At 37.8% G+C, this 21,434-nt stretch overlaps 2 protein-coding genes across 3 annotated transcripts; one reads left to right on the forward strand and one right to left on the reverse strand.

Annotated features, from left to right (window-relative positions):
* Positions 1–340: 340 nt before the first annotated feature.
* Positions 341–4,336, forward strand: LOC117635946 (biotin carboxyl carrier protein of acetyl-CoA carboxylase, chloroplastic). Of its 2 annotated transcripts, XM_034370341.1 has the most exons (7): positions 341–614; positions 2,571–2,624; positions 2,718–2,878; positions 2,974–3,283; positions 3,397–3,468; positions 3,863–3,928; positions 4,009–4,336. In XM_034370341.1, the coding sequence occupies exons 1-7, from the start codon at positions 462–464 to the stop codon at positions 4,030–4,032; spliced, it is 840 nt and encodes a 279-aa protein (XP_034226232.1). In that variant the 5' UTR covers positions 341–461; the 3' UTR covers positions 4,033–4,336. The 2 variants fall into 2 exon arrangements, with proteins under 2 accessions (XP_034226232.1, XP_034226231.1); XM_034370340.1 differs by having other exon boundaries at positions 2,571–2,878.
* A 2,079-nt stretch (positions 4,337–6,415) lies between these two features.
* Positions 6,416–14,409, reverse strand: LOC117634354 (glyoxylate/succinic semialdehyde reductase 1). The gene is made up of 8 exons (XM_034368431.1): positions 14,153–14,409; positions 13,139–13,249; positions 12,963–13,064; positions 11,141–11,242; positions 9,424–9,539; positions 8,774–8,852; positions 8,533–8,703; positions 6,416–6,733 (listed from the first exon to the last, which is right to left on the reverse strand). Exons 1-8 carry the CDS (start codon positions 14,255–14,257, stop codon positions 6,635–6,637), a joined length of 885 nt encoding a protein of 294 aa, XP_034224322.1. The 5' UTR covers positions 14,258–14,409; the 3' UTR covers positions 6,416–6,634.
* Between the last annotated feature and the right edge of the window lie 7,025 nt (positions 14,410–21,434).

The following is a 21,434-nucleotide window of genomic DNA, read 5'->3' on the forward strand; positions in this document are numbered from 1 at the left end:
AAAATCTTATCTGGAAATTTTATCCGATTTTGAATAGTCTTGACACGCAGGAACCCGAAAATATTATCCAAATTAATTATTGAAGTAAAAAAATTTGTGGAAAAAACAAAAAAATGAATAGTAACTGCCCTTTGCCATGACAACAAGTGGAAACACACAATACTATTTGCAAGAGGAACTACTATTCACGTGAATAGTGGCTGCCCTAACCCCCCCTTGCCATGACAAAGGACAAATAGGTGGAGTTGCTCGAACCATGCTCGTGTTGGAGAGTTTTGAACAACTTTCCTAATTAATTAATAAAAGGACACGTGGAAAGCTAGCGCATAGGTTTTGCTATGCTGTGCGTTTTCGGTTTCATCGACCTGAGGTTAAGGCTGAGCTGATTGTTATGTCATTGTTACGAGTTTTTGATTGTTTGAAAACGCTTGCAGTTTCTGCCTCTGAAGCTCTAAAGAAGAATGGCATCGTCTCTGGCAACAACCTCGGCGGCTGCAACCACCAGCACAAATTTGGCTCATTATAAAACCAATAACAATACTTACAAGCACAATTGTTTATCTAATGTCTCCTTTCGTCTCTCTCCCAAGCCTAAGCTCCGATTCTTCTCCAAGGTATTCCTCTGTCTCCCTGGAATTTGATTTTCTTGTTTTTTCTCAGCTACGCTTTGTTTTCCGGGAAAATGCAGGAACGAAAGATTAAGAATTTTATCAATTATTTGCAATTTTGTATTATTAGTTGAGTCATTTCTATATTCTTGTGCAAGATGGTTTTGTTGTTTCAGTTCAGGAATTGTGTATTAATTCAAAATTTCATATACGAGGAACTTCTAATAAACACGAAATTGTTTAGAAATAAAAATACCCGAAGTTTAGCTTCCTCAATGGCCATTTCTGAAAGAAAGAAAAAAAAATGCTAACTTTAGCAGAAATTAATAGTTTAACACCTTGGTTTAGTACTTAAACAGAAATTAATACTTTAACACCTTGGTTTAGTACTTAAAACGAATACTACCAAATACCCAGTTGGAACTTTTTTATTTTCTGGGGAAATTGTTAGGCTTTTGACTTTTCTATTGCTTGGAAATTTAAAAGTGAAGTTGACGACTGTTATGTTTACTCCAATGTATCGACTTACTTATTTGGATGGTCGCAACTGTTTGTTTACTCCAATGTATTTACCCCTCATTCATTCTGAGTTGTTGATTTTTATGTCGATCACATATAATACATAGTTGAAACTGTCCAAATAATCAATTCAAATGGTTGATCTGTGTTAAGATGTATGCAAATGTGTTATTTGAAACCTAAGAAATGAAGAGGTGAGAGATGAGACAGAGAGGGGATGTTCTCTATCAAAAATGGATACCGACTGACTAGTGGAAGATGAATGTAGTTACTCAGGGTCTAGAGTAGTTCTACTACCTGAAGTTGGTATTTGAATGTGGATGCCTGGAGAGCTGTGTGTTTATTACTGTGTAGGTGTTCTTGGTAGTTGGGTTTCGTTTGGAGAGAGGGGGAATTGGCAATGGTGTGGGTTGCAGGAAGGTGAGAGGAGTGGTTTTGGAGGTGGTACTGTGGCCAATGCTGACGGGGATGGCGCGGCTGGGATCCTTGGGAAATGTGGAGTGACAGAGAGGGGAAGAGGGAGGAAGAACCTGGGGATTTTTTTTTTTTTAATTATTATTATCCATATATAAGTTTTTTTTTTATACACATGGCAAACATTTGTGCAAAATAGTAAGTACCGTTCGTGCCATGTCATTGTTTTTGACAGATTCGTTAATGGACTTGACGGTGTAAGGCAAAATAAGATGCCAAGAGTCAATCAATGGGGCAAGGTGTGTCATTGTGACTTTCAAGGGGCAATGTGGGGTTTGACCATACTTTGAGGAGGAGGCACTAGAGTATTTAAGCTTTCTGAGTCTTCTTAATAGCTGATAGATTTTTGTGAATAAAAAACCTCTCCCTTGATCTGCTGACAACAGATGATTCTCAACTTCCAAATTATGTGAAGTAGCAGAATTTTTTCAGTCCTGCTTTGTTGTTAGCAATATTTTAAACCATAATTTAGACTATATTGGTGAGTTTGAATCTTGAATAATAGGGAGAGATTCTCTCTCTCTCTCTCTCTCTCTCTCTCTCTATATATATATATATATATATATATCTCTGTGTGTGTGTCACAGTTGCACCCAGAACTAATCAATCTATCAAAATTAAGTGCCCTTCTTTGTCAGAAGTTGTTGTCTTTAGTTTTGCAGTGATACATGTTGTATTTGGTTTGTTTTTTGAACCTCATCAGACTTTTCAGTCATCTTCTTTTGCTGTTTTACCTGAGAAATTTTGCTTTTCACAGAATGTGAAAGCACTGTTATTTTTTTTATTGGGGATTATATACATATATGTGACAAATAAGTTTTTCTTTTCACAGAATATGAAAGCACAGTTTTTTTATTGGGGATTATATGCATATATGTCTGTGTGCTGCTTCTTCTTCTTTCTTTTTTTTTCCTCTGATCAATTTTAATCATGTGGAATAATTAAGTTTGAAGCTGGTCCGAATGTTAGGGTTGGCAGCCTAGTCGGAACTGTTCCACTGTGGTGAAAGGTCAATTGGATGAGGTAAGGTTCTTTAAATGGTTTTCATTAGAGGATCACTTTTCAAATTTTCTTTCCTTCCTGGACATGCTCCTTGGATCATCTGTTGCCTTCAAGGTGGATGGATCATCCAATGTTGCAGCTACGGCCCCAAGAGAATTGGAGCTTCCAGCCCAGGAGTCCAAGGATCGAAAGACATCCAATGAATCTTGTCCTGCAGTTTTGGATACAGAGGAATCAATATCTGAATTCATAGCTCAAGTTGCAAGTCTCGTAAAGTGAGCAACCCCCATCTTCAGTTCTTTATTAGTTTAACCATCTGATCTGATTGTGGTTGGATAATATCATCTTGATTCTTGTTTCCTGATTGTAGGCTTGTTGACTCGAGAGACATTGTTGAGCTGCAGCTGAAACAGCTTGACTTTGAAGTCATAATTCGTAAAAAGGAAGCCTTGCCTCAACCTCCGGTACCTGCTCCAGTGCCTATGATGCAAGCAGCCCCTCCTCCAGTTGCTCCAGCGGCTCCTGCCTCTTCGTCTGCCCCATCATCTCCTCCAGCAACTTTCCCTGCACCATCTTCACCTAATGCTAAGTCAGCCAAAACATCGCTGCCCCCTCTTAAATGTCCTATGGCAGGGATATTCTATCGAAGTCCGGCACCTGGTGAACCACCCCTTGTGAAGGTTTCTCTTCTCTACTTAGAATTTTACTTGCAGCCTACGTTCCTTAGTGGTTGCTTAAGTGATTTTGTTGCTGCATTACTTTTTTTCGGCTTACATGAAAACTTTCTCAATAGGTTGGGGACAAAATACAGAAGGGACAAGTCTTGTGTATCATTGAGGCCATGAAATTGATGAACGAGATAGAAGTAAGTTTTTCTTCTACCGGATCTCTTATGTTCATGGCACATCACAATAATTAGATACTACTTCCTAAGATGACTTGTTTATTTCCACTGCTGCTTGTAACCACCCTCTCTTCACTCTTTATTTAACTTTGCAATTACGTGATATAATGTTTTTTTCAATAAAAGAATTCATATATGACTATAAATTAGCTTTCACACTGCACCTGTTTTTTGTTTCATTTTTATTCTCTCCTTTCTTGCAAGTGTATTTTTAAGTTGCAACAGTCTACTATTTATGTTAATCAATGTCTATAAGCCTGATAATTTTCTTGTGTCTCTCACCATATCTGCTTATTCAATCAAAGAAAAAATATATTCAGTCAGTAATGTGGATTGAGTGATATATTTTCTTCAGGCTGATCAATCTGGAACCGTAGTTGAGATCCTCGTGGAGGATGGGAAACCTGTTAGTGTCGACATGGTGAGTTCTTTTGGACATCCATGAGAAATGATCACTTGAAGATATCCTATAACATTATCTTGTCTTTTGATTTCTTGCAGCCACTGTTTGTCATCCAACCCTAGAGCTTAATGGTCAAGCATGTAAGTACGCGAAGGTCTAAGAGAAGGTCAAGAGACGGGTGCATTACTTTGAAATATTGTGTTGTGGCACTGTTTTGATATGGTAAAACGTTTTTGTTGGCTTTAAAAGTAGGTAAAGTTTCGATTGTCTATTCTACGAATATCTCTTACCATAGCTGATAATGTTCTCTATATTGGGCTGTTTGTCCTGTTTTTGTTTTCTCTTTTTCTTTGTGTATATATCGGCTGGGACATTGCAATTCTTAATGCTTTTGTAATAAAATAACGTATTAGCTTATTGCTCGTATTTAAGTTGTGACGTAACATGACAATTTATCCCTAAAGCTATTGGTGGCTCATCTTTCTTTTACTGATTCTTGAACTGGTGTTCTTTTATCATTTAAGAGGTGGCAACCATGTTTTGGCTTACATGGATAATTTAGTTATCCCTATAGCTTAGCCATCTGTGGCATGCAGATGTGTTTCATATGATTTCACCCAGAAGTTTTTTTTTTTTCTTGGTCAAACGTTGGGAGAACGCATTAATAACCCTATACCACAAACACAAAGGCCACAAAGGGGTGTGCGCATACGAACACCATCCACAAAACACTATCCACAAAGGGTAACAAATCGGAGGGATCCATCGGAAACACTAATTTTATATAGTATACCTCCATTCAAAGCCACGCAGGGTATAAACCAGTTCGGCATAAACACATCCGGAAAAGACAAGGATAGCCATCGTACCGCAAACTACTAACCCAAGTTCTCCAACAGATGAACAAAAAACACGCATCAACCCCGAAAGAGTTGAAACTGTTATTACAATAATTAGACAAGCCAGACTAACCCAAAGTTGGCTTAACTCTCTTCAGCATGAGGTTTTTCCGTAACATGTTTTCTGTTTGATGCCAAAGATTGGTGTGTTGAACCCTAATCTAACCAGCCTTAAAGATAGGCCAGTAGATTGTTTTGCATGGGAGCGTGTGTCACTATAAAAAGCATTGCGAAGAGTCTCAGAGATTGAGAAATTAAACATGACATTTAAACCAAACCATTGTGCTCCGTGTGGGGAACTGTTGCAATTTTTCTTTTTTCTATGCCTTGAGAACTATAATATTTATCTAGTAAAAAAAAAAAAAAGATTTTCTATTTAAAGCCCCACACTTCTCTTAGTTCACCCTATGTTCTAAGTTCACCCTAATTTTTAATTTAAATTTTCATAATTTCTAAGAAAACCTCACTATCTTCCCAAACTACCCTTAAATACACCCCAAACCGAAAAAATAATAAATAAAAGAGATTTTCTATTAAAACCCCACAATTTTCTTTGTTTACCCCAATACTTAAATCATTAAACAATATTTGTAGTATACATGAGATTTTGTTGTTTTCACAAGCTGTTTTTATCCTGTGATTAGATCATATGGGAAATTGTAGTTTGTTATGGAGGTCTAAATAGAGAAACATATATAAATCAAATACTGTCGAAGGGAGTGCCAAAAAAAAAAAAAATCAAATAGCAATTGAAAAAACTGCTGAAAAATTTATCTCCGTCCTAGATGCCCCAACTTATAAAATAGATAAAGGTAATGTGGGGGCAATATCTTGATGAGCGTCAACAAATCTCAGCCATGGGTATTAACAACTTCCCAGGCCAAGTTCTTCGGGATTGAAAGATCCATGTCCCAAGCCTTCCGAGCAGCAGACCTTAGAAGCCTAATAGTGGTTACATTGGCATCCCAGAAGGACAAACGCTTGTAAGGCAAATTGTGCTTCTTGCATAGGTCATTCTAAAACTTAATATGAAGAGTGGTGGGGTGTGTATATAGATGTAATAGGTAGGGTTAAGTATTAAATTGGATGACTTTTTTATTCTTTTTACACAATAATAAAACTTACAGCTTAATGATTTAAGTATTGAGGTGAACAAAGAGAAGTACGGGGTTTAAATAGAAAATCTCAACAAAAACAAAAGAGGATTGAAATTTGATTGTAAAGCAAAACAAGCAAGATGAACTGAAAACATGCATGAAATTCAATTTGATTCGATTCATAGGTAAAAGGATTAATTGTTTGCTTCAACTCAGTAAATAACATAAATATAATGTAATCTAGAGGCAGAAATACTATATTCAAGCTGAAAAAAGGTCTTCTCGGATCTTCAAAGAATAACTGGGATGGTACGTCAATTGGAAATCATACCAGCAAGATGGCAGAGCAACCTGAAAAGTTGTGATGAAATGACATAGCGATCTAAAAAGCTGTGATGAAAAGGAGGTGTCAACTGGAGATCTCTAAACCATAAGTTGAAATCTGTTTTGGATCAGTTCTAGGAACAATGGCGTGATATTTATTGAGATAATTGTGTAGAGAGAAATAGTTGATGGCTTAAACATCATATCCCTTTTTTTCTTGAAATATTTTAAGAAATATTTTATTGCTTAGAGTTTCGAGCTTTGAAGTAACTAAGTATTTTACAAGGAGAGAAACGTGCCCATAAAACTTGTTTATTGTTAAATCCTGCAGAGTTGAGAGCAAAGTTTTAGGGTGAGCATAGAATCACCCTTTGAGTAATGATACAAAGCTTTGCTTCAAGCAGTTAGTTTTTTTGAGAGGGTTGTTCAAGTGCCTTCACGGTCTCATACACAGCTGAAAAGTCAAGGTCCCCAAGCCCCATGCTTCTTGCCTTCTTGAAAGCCTAAGATACACGTAAATGACAAATATTTTAGTTCTGATATCAATCTTTTTCCACTAGAAATAATTTCCAAAACTCATTTCTTTCCAACAAATAAAAATACTGCACTATGACTTCAAATCTCATTGCTTCAAGATAAACTGCAAGTAGTTCGAAGCATAAACACATGTGATTTCAATTTAAACGACAGATACCAACACTATCAAGTATTGACAAACACACTTTAAAAAAACCAATTGGCAGTATGTTGAATTTAAAGGGTTTTCAAGAGAAGTTGCTCACCTTTGAGAATTTACAATATGTGATAAGTTATCATGAAAGTTATGGAGTCTTCGTTAATGGTTCTTGCATAAAAGTTATCATGAAAGGAAGAAAATTGTTCGGCAAGAGGTCAAAGATTAAGTAGACAGATATCTGGAATATGTTGTCCAATTTGAGTATTGCGAATATTATATTTGTTTTGATGTCATTGCACTTCGAAAAAACTCCTGAGAAAATCACAGGCTTTATTAGACATTCTAAGGTTTCTTTAGGCACTAGCTTACGAGAAATATATTTACTATGGGTTTTCAAAATTAGGTTGGTGTCACTGATATTTTCTGACAAACTAACTAAGAAGGATTGTCAAAGACTCTATGCTTGTTTTGGGAGAGAGTGATAATAAGGAACAAGTTGTTGAATCAATGTCTAAGCTCACTTAGTTATATTGTGATACTAAGGGAGCCGTCTTCTTTTGCAAGAACAACAAAAGATCAACTGGAGTTAAGCATGATGATGTCAAGTACCTGCTAGTGAAAGAGAAAGTAGAGGGGCAAACTTGTGTTGATTACATCAACACAAGTGATATGATCCACTGATCCGCGTTTGTATTATATTATTTTTCTAGATCATTTTTCTTTTCAGTTATGAATACATGGATATGCAAGGATTGTTATGTTTGTTTTAAAGTTTTACAATGGATAAAGTTAACTATTTAAGCTTTTTTGCTATATTGTTAAGGTTGTCTTTATTGACTTTAAGGATTTCTCATAAAGCATTAAAGATAGATCATATTGTGATCATAAAGTGGACTATATACTAAGTGTATTAACCTTCAGATCAAGATCACTTATCATATAACCATGACCATAACTTGATGGTACTTTGTGGATATTGTTGCTTGTATGTGATTATAGAGTAGTAATGTCTACTTACTTGATAAGAGATACTACTATACATAATCCTATGAGTTGACAATATGTGACACAAGTTTGTGATAAATATTGTTGTCAAACTACTTTCCGAAGTTGTGTGAATAAGGATATATTGATTCTTGATCTTAAAGATGGTTCTTATACAGATGTGGCACCCAAGTGGGAGCATGTAAGACTTAATTTGAACTTGCATCTATCTATCTAGGAATCTTAATTGATTAAGAATAAAAGAATATGAAAATTTATTCGGTGATCCGGTTACTTAAGGTGAATTAAAGTCCTAAAACGATAGGGACATCCATCCTACTAGGTTGTGGATTATGGATGGTGACAAGGATAAGTGATAAGGTTTTCTTTATGGCAAGAAAACCTAATACTCACACCTATAAATATAAGATTTAGATCCCCTCTTATACACTACACAAGCACAAAATACCGACCCCATATAAGTGTGCATGAGGAGTGTAGAGAGAGAGAGGAAGATCTTTGGCCTTGCTGTGAATCTCCAATGGCTTCTATGGCTTCTCAAGGTTAATACCTTTTGTATAACAGAAATCTTACAAGACTGACTTTGTAGACAGTTATCAAAGAAGGAATGAAGAACATAACCTCATTAGCTGCAGCAGCTACTGGCATTGATGTAGCAGTTTCATCCCCAAGGGCAAGAGCTAATCTCATGTCTTTCTGCTGATGTTTTAAAGGAAATGCAGGAGAGTGACTGCCCTGAATCATAGTGGGTCCTTTCAATCTAAACATTGGATTTGCAATTCCACCCAGATCCTGCCAGAATAAACTCATAAATGGTAAGAGAATCCATTACCAGTAAAAGAAAGTCTAGGTTGTTACTCACCAATACATCAAGAAGAACACTAGGATCCAGTCCACTTCTTCCAGCAAGAACAAGTCCCTCAGAGAATGCATTGATCATGCTGCAAGGGAGAGAACAGCACAATATGAAATCATAATTGCTTTGGTTGTATGAACATACATACTATATGAGAAGGAACAAGTTAATTATTATGTGATGTCAACTTGCATTAGATTTTTTCTAATCTTTAATTACTATGCTTTTATTAGGCAGTAAGATGCTCCATCCATGTAAAAGCACATATAAATACTCAAGCCAGATATGTAAATACTGAAATATTCAAATAGGAGAAAAAACTTTTGAAACTATACATCTTTACATTGTCAATATAAGAGATGCTCCATTGCAAGAAAAGGATTCATGTTAACTGAAATTTGTCAAAGCACTCGGTAGATTACCACATAATATATCAACCTTATTCCATGAGCATGAAAACATTTTTAAACAAGTTGATGCATTCTTGAAAGGAATAGGCCAGGATATAGTATGAGACAGTATTAGATCTGACATTGTGAATACTGCTTCTAAACTTCCAACACAATATTAGTGTATCATATATTCCTACTAGAAAAGACAGCTGCAAAAACGAGTCTCCATTGTATTATGGATATTTGTAAGGAAGCAACCATTACCTTCCCATTATCATATTGACAACAAGTTTCATTTTTGCTCCATTTCCAACCTGCCCCAGGTAGAAAGACTTCTTTCCCATGACATTAAAAGCAGGAATCACTTCCTCGTACAATGCCTACATTTATAAACAGTTGAACTGTTGCAGCAATGTTACAAATAAACACATTTGTAACCTACGGATAGGAATAAGCATGTGAAGGAATCCTACTCCTTACTTAACCATAAGTATTGCAATCTTGACTCTGAACCGAAGAGTATAATATAGTTATTTGTATTTTGTAGCCCATCCCTTACTCAAAACTCTGCAACTCTCTAGCCCTAGGAAAAGAAGAACTTTATAATAACCCTACGCAGGAATCTAGTGCTGTTTGCACACAAAAAAAATATGTAAAGCCCATGTCATGTGTACAAGCTCTTTCACAGTCAAGGACTCTTAATGAAGCTTTAACTTTGCCTAGCATGGATTATAATTCGAAAAAGCCAGCTTTACTCTTTTAGTGGCAATACGATATCCAAAATCTGAAGATAACCATACATAGGTACGGCGTAGTTACTCATATCTATTGCACATATCACAAACTTTAGTGTAATTAAAGAAAGAAACTCATGTAATGACTGCTCCAAAAAAGCACTCATAACATGTTGATGCAGTAGCTAAAGCTCTGTTATTACTTTTTCATTCTATTCAACTTGGTTATATAACATGTTGATGCCATAAGTGCAATCCTATTCAGATTTCTTTTTATTATCCAAAGACTTAATGCAACAAAAACTCAGTAATCAAAAATCTCTTTTTTTTTCTTTACTACGAAGTATATTTATAAAATCATGAATTTATTCATCCCAATAGAACTGAAGTAATCAAACTAGATTTGAATCAGATTCCTGGAAGTTAGTAAACATGTTAATGAAAAATCAATCGTATCCTCGTTCCATTTCAGACAATGAGTAAACACTTCAATAGGAAATGCCTCATTTCTGTTCCTCCCTATCCAGATTCTTTTTATTTTATTTTATTATTCCTATTCTGATTCCCAAGTACGTAAACAAGCCCCAAAACCTGATTATTCCATAACCAAAATCTAAATACTTTGTCAACAATAAAGTATACATAAAGGAACCTTGGATTTATTCAACCTAATAGAACTATGATTCCTTGTCCTTCAAAGATTATGATTGCTTTTTAGGTGAATGCCCAATAAACAGATATATTTAGACTCAAGAAAACTACCATTGCTAAAAGCTCCTGGAGAACCCTTATTTTATAATTAAAGCTCCTAGAAAACCCTCAATCAAAATAACTTTGAAAACAATAAGATCATATTGATCACTAATGTAACCCTCAAATTGATAACTAATGTAACCCCATATTTCTAAGCGGCTTAACTTCAAGTTACGCAAGACTCTTACTTAATTCAACACATTGGTCAACAGATATAAACCTGATTTTCCCAACACAAATTTACCCAACCCATGTGCACGCTTGTATTCAATGGTGAACCTTCCAAAGCAGGTGCAAGAAGGTGAAATGTAAAAAAAATTCATCTATGTTTCATAACTGAAGGCAAAATGACACTAAATACATAAGTACCTCAAGCACATTCACAACCATGTCTATAACAATGTTACTCCCTATAAGACCTCAAAATATATCTGGCAGGTAGCAAGGACTGTGTATATAGCAACAAACTGCAAAACAACCGTTACTCTATTTACCTTCTCCCCAGCTGCAAGGATAACTAATTGACCATCTTCGGCAGGCTTTTTGCTACCTGAAACAGGAGCTTCAAGGAAGTAACCACCCTTTGCTGTAATTGCCTGTAGATATTTTATGCGAACCTTAGTAATATGTAGAAAGATACTTCTCTGATTATATTTTTTTATTCATTTATTTGATGAATAAATAGTTCAAAATAGTAAATACCAAGGAAATTACATCATAAAAATTACAGCCATTTTCCAAAAAATGTAATAAATCCAGAAACCATCCTGAAGCTTTAACAGGTAAGGAAATATATGGATGAGTAAAAACTAAACAGTTTGTAGTATCATCAATGCAAAGTAGCATCTCCAAATCAATGCATAATTGGTCATGCACATCTCGGGACCAATCTTAGGGACTTAAACAGTCAGGCAAAGGCTGGTTGCATTGTGCAATAAGTCTAATCATGCAGAGCCTTTCTATTGGACCTTGCATAAACAAATTTTCAGTCTATAGTTTCTCCTTTCTTTAATTCAGTCGGCTATAATCTGGTAAACTTAACTTGGCTATAGAACAACCCTCGTGTTCTTGTTTTAAATATTTAACTATTTCCTTTCATAGTGCAAGTTCATCCAACCAGGAAAAGGAACTGCTACCAACCTGTAAAAAGTCTTCTAAACAAACAGTTTCTCAAAGACAAATATAAAGAACTTCCTGCAGATTCCTAAATTTCAAGATTTTTGAAGGAGTATGAGTTGCCTTCATCTGATGTGTACTGAACCCAGAATTTTAACTTTTAGTTTCTTTTTCACTTTCAATTTATGCAAATAATATGCCATAAGAGTACGGAAATACTATAACCGATGAAGAAAGCTTATTACAGAGCTTAGAACTCTAACTCTACTCTACTGCCTAGTCTAGCCTCAGAATCCTAAGTTCAGTAACCACATATATAGTAAATAGATATTGATTGTAATTGAAGTTAATGGCCACTCTCCAACATAAACAAGTAAAAATACTTAGCTCTACCATGTAACTTTCGAATATTAATATATGATACTTTATTTAATATTCAGCTCCCCAACCTTACAATTCTAGGTTTGCCCCTGTCAGTATGAAAATTGGTGGTGAAACTCATGGACATGCATCACCTACTATTTTAAATTTAAAACTCTACAGTGATGTGAGTTTCTTCTTCATCTCCTATTCTTTTTTATTTTCTTAGACGTTAATTCCTGCAAGGCAATAGTAAATAGGAAACAAAGCCAAACCAGTAATTCTTGGTTTTCCTCATCTTAGAACCATACTTTTTTTTCAGCCCTAAGTCTTCACCGGTCACCACGATACAGATAAACTTCACTCTAGCAAATCCTTCACCTTACATCCAGATTTAGTCAAGAACCTACCCTACCTTGCTACATGTCTACATCAACAATACATGAAAAATACAAAACAAAATGTGCTGAGTCAGAACAATCCTGCATCTATCAGAAAACCACAGAAAAAAAAATGTCTTTCATTTGCATTAAGTATTAACTATGTCCTTTATCTCATTGAAATTCTACCAAGGTACACAAGCAGTTAACCGTTCACAGATTGTCCGCCATTTGAGACAATTTTCTGGGAATATTCATTCTTTAGCCTACTCACACAAGTTCATCCTCCAACTTAGATTTTTCAGACACGAAATTCTACCACAGACATATGCATAAAAACATCTTAGTTATGTTCTAAATTTCTAAAACAATGTGGGCTCCAGGAGAACACCCTAAACAACAGTAAAATATCTATTATTTAAGTTAAAACAATCGAGTAGCATGAGCAAGTAACTCAAACCTCATTAATCTTTGTAGAAGTATCAGCATCAACTGTAGACATGTCAACGTAACCTTTTCCGGCACAAATCTGCTCAAGAATGCCATCTTTGCCAAAAACCACCTAGGTATTTTGCATTTCGATAAGTAGAAGTCAAGTAAATGAAGTGTCAAAATACCAAAGTGAAAAATACCAACCGAAAAGGCAGCAGAAGGATCAGATAACATTGCAATTGTATACTTGCACTTCTTAACCACTGCTGCAGGGGTTTCTGCAACAGAAGCACCATGCTCCACGAGCTCGTCACACTGCAATTGAAGTTTTCCAGTCACAACACACGGTAGAGGTTTAGCCTAAGCTCAAGCTCAACTACAGACCATGCGGAGATTTTCAGTGACGATAACAGGAACACACTGAGCTTTCCATGGAATAAAATTTGAAACCCAAAAGCAATGTGGCAATGTGTTGCTTATTCAAATTTGAAAAGCTTCTAACTTTAAGACAAATTTTAATTTCTCAAATAATAATGGATTGCTCCTTACATTCCAGTTTTCAGTGCCCCACTCAAATCCATGTGTGCATTCTACAATGATTTAACTCACTGATTAGGTGCAAAAATACCGAGTGTATATGCAACTCACATAAAACATTAACACAACTGGTACCTTAATTTTATGCGGGACCACCTTATCTACAACTTCTTTTAAAAGGTTGCAAGCAAATAAATGTAGGCAATAACTATTATTACGACCAACTTTTTCTGTAATACTTGAAGTCCAGAGTTACTTACACCAAGCAGGAAAATTTTCAAATAAGCCACTCTGTTTAATATGATGAGACAAGTATATGTGTAAATTAACAGCCGAACAACTTTGCAGGAAAAAACCGAAAAGTAATTACTTCCAGAAAGATAGCTCGAAAAATGCACAAGTACATACATACATACATTTAGATAAATGTTCTCCTGTCAGAATCCCAGATTAATATTTGTCTGAATGTATGCCCAGATTCTCAGTCCATCAACATATGTTAGCACTTGGCATTCTTACATGTATACATACATACATATATATATATAGACACATGATTTAGTAGACAAACTTGGCTCTTGAATTCATAGGGTACGTAACAACAATTAACCACAGTGATGATTATAACGTTAAGCAACATTCAAACAAATAAGTATCATCTTCAATAACAACAATAAATACCTTAGAGAGGGTCCTGTTCCAAACGGTGACCTTGAAGCCATGGCGAAGCAGATTCATGGACATGGCTTTCCCCATTATTCCCAGCCCCAAAAACCCGACCTCCATCTCTCTCTCTCTCTCTCTCTCTCTCTCTCTCTCTCTCTCTCGCCAACAAATAAGTACTCTCAACCTCAATATAAAAATAAAGAATTTTAGCGATTATATAGAGATATTCACTGTATCATCATCAAGCAGACATTGGAGTGAAGCTCAATTTCAATTTTAAAACAAAAGAAATGGCAAATATAAAGGTTGAAATGAAAGCCAATGGTGGGGTGCTCCCCTGTCGTTTTTTAGACGGGTGGATGCGCTTCCACGTCAATCCCTGATTCTTCTGTTTGTCTCCTCACTTCCCCAACTAATCTTGGGAGGCAGCCACTTGCAGCCGTCCACGTTGCTGCTGTTCTGCATCTTTCTTCCTGTTTTTTTCCTTTTTTGTTTTGTTTGAGTTCTGCATCTTTATTTATTTATTTATTCAGTGTTTTAGTGTGGCAACTATATTGTTAATTAGCTCACTATTTTTAATTTTTTATACAAGCCGATATTGGAAGATTGAGAAATCGAACTTAAGACTTAGAACGTAAAATAAATTGTGATAACCCAATCTTAAATTAATATTTAATTCTTAAATTATTCAAGTAAAAGACAATTTTACCCTGAGAGTATTTTAATGGGTTTAAAGTTGACTTTTTTCTGTGAGAGAATTTTGGGATTTGAGTAGAACTATTGCATAGAGCATGGCGATACGAGTTTGTAGACACGTAGTGGGCTCAAATCGGAGTTTTAATGAAGAAGTTACGATCAACGGAAGTGCAGTGGTACAACCGTAAATATTTCAAAGTCTGTTTTTAAAAAACTCTCTCTCTCTCTCTCTCTCTCTCTCTCTCTCTCTCTCGCGATAAACCCACAGTCGGCCACTGTTTTGGCAGGCAACTCCCTCCTCCCGCCATCATTGGCCACGAGACTGGTCCCAAACGAACTGGCTCACCTTCCTCTTTGCATCCTATCCCTTCTTTGCCGCAAACGCCGCTAGTGCCGCCGGAAATAGCTCAAAAATTGCACCTTTTTTTTATAACTTTTCGTCGTCGTTTCTGACGATTTCGGCCACCAAATTTGTCAATCCAAGTGTGCTTTCTCATCCTTTCAACGTGACTTAGCTGATGATTGGGTTGGTTGGGATCGATTTTGAAGTTTTGAAGCTCATTTTACGATCTAAAGTTTTGACCAGTTTTCAGCTCTAATTTCCGACAAGTTTTGGCCATCCAATAATAAAAGTTGCTCCACTAGTTGTCATGATCATGTAGGTATAGGTATTATTGGGTGTTTTGAGAATTTTCTGGTCGGCGGAATTTTCTCAAGCCACCCACGCACTGCCACCTTGTATGACAGAGCGTGGGCCAAGTTTGGGTGGCCCATTTGGTCTTCCATGTGGTCCTGTGACAGGACCCGTGTAAGAACCCAAACCAAAATATCTAAAAATTAAGATTTCTTTATTCTAGCCAAAAGACGATTTTGCCCTCGCATTTTTTTTAAGGGGGAAAATTTGACTTTTTGATCGGGAAAGAATTCGGGAATTCCGCTTGCGCTGTTGCGTAGAGCACGGCGAGACGAGTCCGTAGACACGGAGTAGACCCAAATCGGAGTTTTAACGAAGAAAATACGATCAAAACATCACGAAGGGCAAAATGGTAATTTGGCCAAAAGTCAGATTTTTATCCCTGTTTCTCTCTCTCCCCGAATCATTCTCTCTCCTCTCTCCCGATTACACAGCACCCGTGACCTCCTCCCCTTCCAGCCGACCTAGCCGCCACCACACCGCGACCCGATCTCCGGCACCGGTCCCATCCGAACCGCAGCTCGCCCGCCGACATTTCCGACCAACCCCAGCCGTGCGCACGCCGGAGCCTGGCCGGAATCGGCCATTGTTGCCGTCGGTCGTGTTCGAACTTTCAGTTCGAATATCTCCCTCATTTCTTCACCAAATCTTTCGAGTGAGGCACCAGGAGTCCGGCTAATCCACAGGAGGGACCTTCGAGAGGTCCAGCTAGCTCGGACCAGCAGTGAGTGGACTTTTCTTTCTTAAAAGGATTTTATAATTATATTTTATATTTGAACTTGAATAAATGATTTAGCATGAATTTTATTATGCAATACTTTTATTTTTATACAAATTAACTAAACAACATATTTGAGATTCTTGAGCTAAAACAGCAGCTTAGCTCAGAGTTAGCAGATTTTATCAGAAACAGTGATTTTAGACCACCATGTACCCACCTTACAGTTGGTGATTACCTAGAGTTGGACCGATGTCGACGGACATCCGGTCCGATTTCAGTTAGTCAGTGCACTTGACTTGCCTCACGAGTTCCGGGGACGCTCGGACCGTGAGTGCCAGGATTTGCGGCTCGGCAGACTTGGTGTCCCGAGACCTGCCAGGATTGCGGCTCGGCTGACTCTGTGTCCCCGAGACCTGCCAGGATTGCGGATCAGGCTGACTACGGTCCCCTGCATCCTGCCTGAGCGACTCGAGTGACTTGGTGTCACCGAGGACCTGCCGGCGGATCAGGCTGATCATAGTCCCCTGATTTCGCCAGTTTGCGGCTCGGGTAGCCTGTGTGACGCCCGAGACCTGCCAGGGAATTGACGGCTATCAGGGGTACAATTAGGTGGCAGTTTTAAAGGATTTTAAAAACTTTTAATGCAGTTATTACTTACTCCATTTTTATTAGTAAGTTCACTTGAGTTCTACTGATATATCTTTGTTTAGTATATGATTATAATCATGTTAACTATATTTCTTTGAATATCTCAAGTTGATTATGATCAGATTTTAGTTCTATATCCCTATGTTTTTCAAACGGGGGGTTAGTATGTTCTCAAATGATTTTCACGAACATTATTTTTGTCCACTCACACTTTTAAATTTGTTTTCGCCCCCAGGCCGTAGAAGAACGAGGGAAACCACCCGGGCCATCTTCCTAGCTTCCGACCCACCACCAAAGTGTAGGAACTCGTTGTAACTTAATGTAAATTCTGTAAATTTGTTTAGAAATTGCTCTGATATCTTGTTGAACATAAGGAACTGAGGTTGGAAACTGTTTGTTGAATTAGTCTGGCTGTTGGTAGGATTTCTGAGATTGTTTGGCAGGTGGAAGACTTTGGGTATGGTACAAATACAGGGGAGATTCTGCCGAATTTTCGGCAGAAGTCGGAATTCGGCAGAAGTCGGAAGGAAATTAATTAAGGAAAAGGGTAAAAAGGTCATTTGTGTCCGACAATTGCCAGGTGTCGGACACGCACAGGAGTCGGCTCGGTTTTCAAAGCGAAAATTGGGTCGGGTCCTGTCAACCCGACCCAATTTCCGCTTTGGAATCCGAGTCGAATCCTGTGCGTGTCCGACATCTGGCAAATGTCGGGCACAAAAGACCTTTTTACCATTCTCGTCTTAAATTCTATTCAGATTTTCCTTAGACTTCTGCCGAAATTTCGGCAGAGTCTCCCCTGTATTTTGACCAATCCCAAAATTTTTCCACCTGTTAAACAATCAATAAATTCACACCAACTGCCAGAATATCTCAAGTAACCAATTTCAACTCTAGTTTCTCAGTTTCAACTAGATATCAGAGCATTTTTCTAAATTTTTCAGGGTTTCAAGGGTTTTCTACGAAACTCTACCTTACGTGGTGACGCGGAAACTTTGAGTGGCCCGGTGGTGGATCCCGTGCACTTCTACGGCCTGGGGGCGGAAAACAAGTTGAAAAATGTGAGTGGACATAAATAAGGTTCTTTAGAAATAACTTTATAACCATAATAACCCCCATTGCAAAAATAGTTAAATAAAACTGAATACGTACTCTCCATTTAAAGCATACTAAACTCAAGGCATTCTATATAAATCATGTTCAAGCTCGAAAAGTTTCACACAAAAGCACTGAAATCAAAGCATGCATAAAACATTGAAAGCAAACTGGTATAAAAGCTCTGTACTCAAACCTTGCATAACTGAACAAATATATAAAGGTATCAATGCTTGAAAAAAATCAGAGAAGCTGATATAAAATAACTGAAAATCATAATTAAATAAAGAAAACTCAAAATCCTTTGAAAATACCACCTATTTGTACCCCTTTCCGTCAATTCCCCTGGCAGGTCTCGGGTGCCACGCAGTCTACCCGAGCCGCAAACTGGCGAAATCAGGGGACTATGATCAGCCTGTCCCGCCGACAGATTCCTCGATGACACCAAGTCAGCTCGAGTCGCTCTGGCAGGATGCAGGGGACCGTAATCAACCTGATCCGCAATCCTGGCAGGTCTCGGGACACCAAGTCTGCCGAGCCGCAAATCTTGGCACTCAAGGTCCGAGCGTCTTCGTAACTCGTGAGGCAAAGTCAAGTGCACTGACACAAACTGAAATCGGACTGGATGTCCGTAGACATCGGTCCAACTATGGGTAATCACCAAAGAAAATGGGTACGAGGTGGTTTTAAAATAAATTCCTTTAGAAAAAAATATCTGAGTAATAACTGTAAAGCTCAAGTTGTGCTGCGGTCTCAACTGATTCCAACCTCAAACTCTGTTTCTATAACTGTAAATAAGCAGCACAGACTTATAGAACTATTACTGTACTAATCATGTTCGGAACCACCATAAAGCTTACTCAAGATCAAATAAAGAAATTTATTCAAATAAACTCATTTATAAAAACTCATTTATATAAAATCAATATAAAAATCTTATTTATAGAAATTCTTTATATAACTCATTTATAAAAAATAATTCATGAAAGAAAGTCCACTCACAGATGGTCCGAGCTAATTTGACCCTCCAAAGGTCTCGGCTGCGGGTCGACCGGACCCCTGGTGCCTGATTATCCATAAATAATTAATCAATAAACTGCTGAATAAAAGAATTAAATTAAATACCCTGCCCCCGGCTCCTAGAAATATGTGCATTCAAATCCCAGTTACTCCTGAGCCCACATTAGCTTTTTAGACTCTTAGGTCAGTTTTGGAAAACCCGACGCTTAGTTAAGCGATAAGCTGTCAGATCGGCCGACCCGGGACCCCGCGGGTCCACGACCTCCGATGGCCAATCTGGGCTTCTCTAAAGGTTCCTCATAGAGAAGGAACCATGTTCTGCGAATTTGGTCCGAAACGAACAGTCGGATCAGCCAAAATCGCGTTATCGCTTAAAATCCAAACCCTAGCCCCAGGGTTCACGATTCCGGAGTATCTGGGACTCCGATTCGCAATCCGTCGAATCCTACACGATCCCGAGGTCATGTAGACCGACATATCCGAAATTCAGCGCGATCCGACGATTTGACGACACTGCACCCACGGATCGCGCGATATGGAAAATTCGTTCGGGGCTCAAACGGACTCCGAATTGAGATCCGCGAAATCCTACGCGCTCGTGACAACACGAGGGTCACAAAACTGTACAGAATTACTTCACCAACCTCGCCCACGTTAACCAGCACGCGCGGGCAGATTCGGGTGTCTAAAGTGATTTCGGGTGGCCGAAAAATCTCGGAACCAAGACTCCAAACTCCTACCCTAGGTGAAACACCCCATTTGGAGTCACTTTTGTTCTTGGACACACCCCAAAAAGTGACCAGAAACAGTAGTTTTAGGCGGCCGAAGTTTCGGCCAAAATTCAAGTCGAAAATTGATCGCTTTAGATCTAAAATCGATCGAAACCCATACACCCATCAGCTAGAACACGAAAAATAGCTGAGAAACCATACCTTACTCGATCGATTTGGTGGAGAAACAAAGGAGAAATTTGAGCTGGAAAAATCGGGTGGACTCGGACGAACCTCCGTCGGAAAACATGGTTTTCCGATCAGCTCAGGGCGGCCCAAGGGTGGAGGTCGGTCAGGTTTTGACGGCGAAAGGGAGGCGGACCCGATGGTACCCGCGGCAGAGATCGGCTCGGCCTGTGGTGGCCGGGCCGTCATGTTGAAGTCGAAGGGTCGCACGACTAGGGTGCGACGGGAGAGAGAGAGAGAGAGGAAGAGAGAGAAACTGACGGGGGAGAGGAGAGAGAGGGGATAAAAATCTGACTTTTTGACCAAATTATCATTTTGCCCTTCAAAGTTTTTAGACCATATCTTCTTCGTTACAGCTCCGATTCGGGTCTTCTCCGTGTCTACGAACTCGTTTCGCCGTGCTCTACGCAACGGCGTAAGCGGAATTCCCAAATTCTTTCTCAATTAAAAAGTCAAATTTCCCCCATTAAAATATGCGAGGGCAAACTTGTCTTTTTGCTAAAAGATATTTTCCTTACTTTTTAGATATTTTCTTTCTTTTTAGATATTTTGTTTTGGGTTATTACATCCTGAGCATGAGGTACGCTCGTATTCGAATTTGGTTATCGTTTGATGGTCGAATGAATTTTTGCATATTAGGCAATATCGGGTTCAATATGCTTGGACCGTTGGATTGACTCCATTTCCAAATATGTTGATCTAGGAACCTCTAGAATCGTGTAGGAACTCACGAATCAAGGATCGGAATCCCGGATGCTCCTATTCAATAATTTAAAGATTATATAAACTGTGACCGTCTGATCGTGCGATCGTGAGCAATTTGACCGCTCGATCTGGACTATACTTGCAGGACGTGTTTACTAAACTTTGTTGAACCTATAGGAACTTTCAAAATATTAATCAGAGGTCATGGACCCCACGAGGGACCGGGTTGACCAATATAAGAATTTAATCGTATACTTAATCTCTGATCTTTTCAGACCATTCCGACTATCAGAACTGTTGAAAATGGGCATAGGAACTTTCTTCAGTTATGCACACGCACTTTAAGGCCGAGGGTCAGGGTTTTGTTTAAATACTTGTGGTTGAGCTATTTTATTAATTAAATGTTTTAATTTCTTAAATAGGTACCCAGGCTCCACCAAACCTTCAAAAAGAACCCTCAAAGGATCAGGCAAAATCGGACACACAGTGAGTGAAAGTTTATTTTATAAATGAAATTTTATGCAGTAAAATTTTATTAATTGATCATGAATGAATTATTTATGGTTTTTTCTTTCCAAGCATATAGTTTGAATTCAAATACTTTTATAAAATTTTGTTTATATTTAAATGTGAATGGCTTGGAAAGTAAAAAAGAAAATGGTAACAGGATTTAAGAATTGAGTGAGAAACAATATTATAATTTTTCAAGAAAGGTTTTTAATGTAACAACCTGGTCTTTAAATACTCTTCAATTATTAATTTAGT

This window comes from Prunus dulcis, chromosome 7, assembly GCF_902201215.1.
Source record: "Prunus dulcis chromosome 7, ALMONDv2, whole genome shotgun sequence".
Taxonomy (NCBI): domain Eukaryota; kingdom Viridiplantae; phylum Streptophyta; class Magnoliopsida; order Rosales; family Rosaceae; genus Prunus; species Prunus dulcis.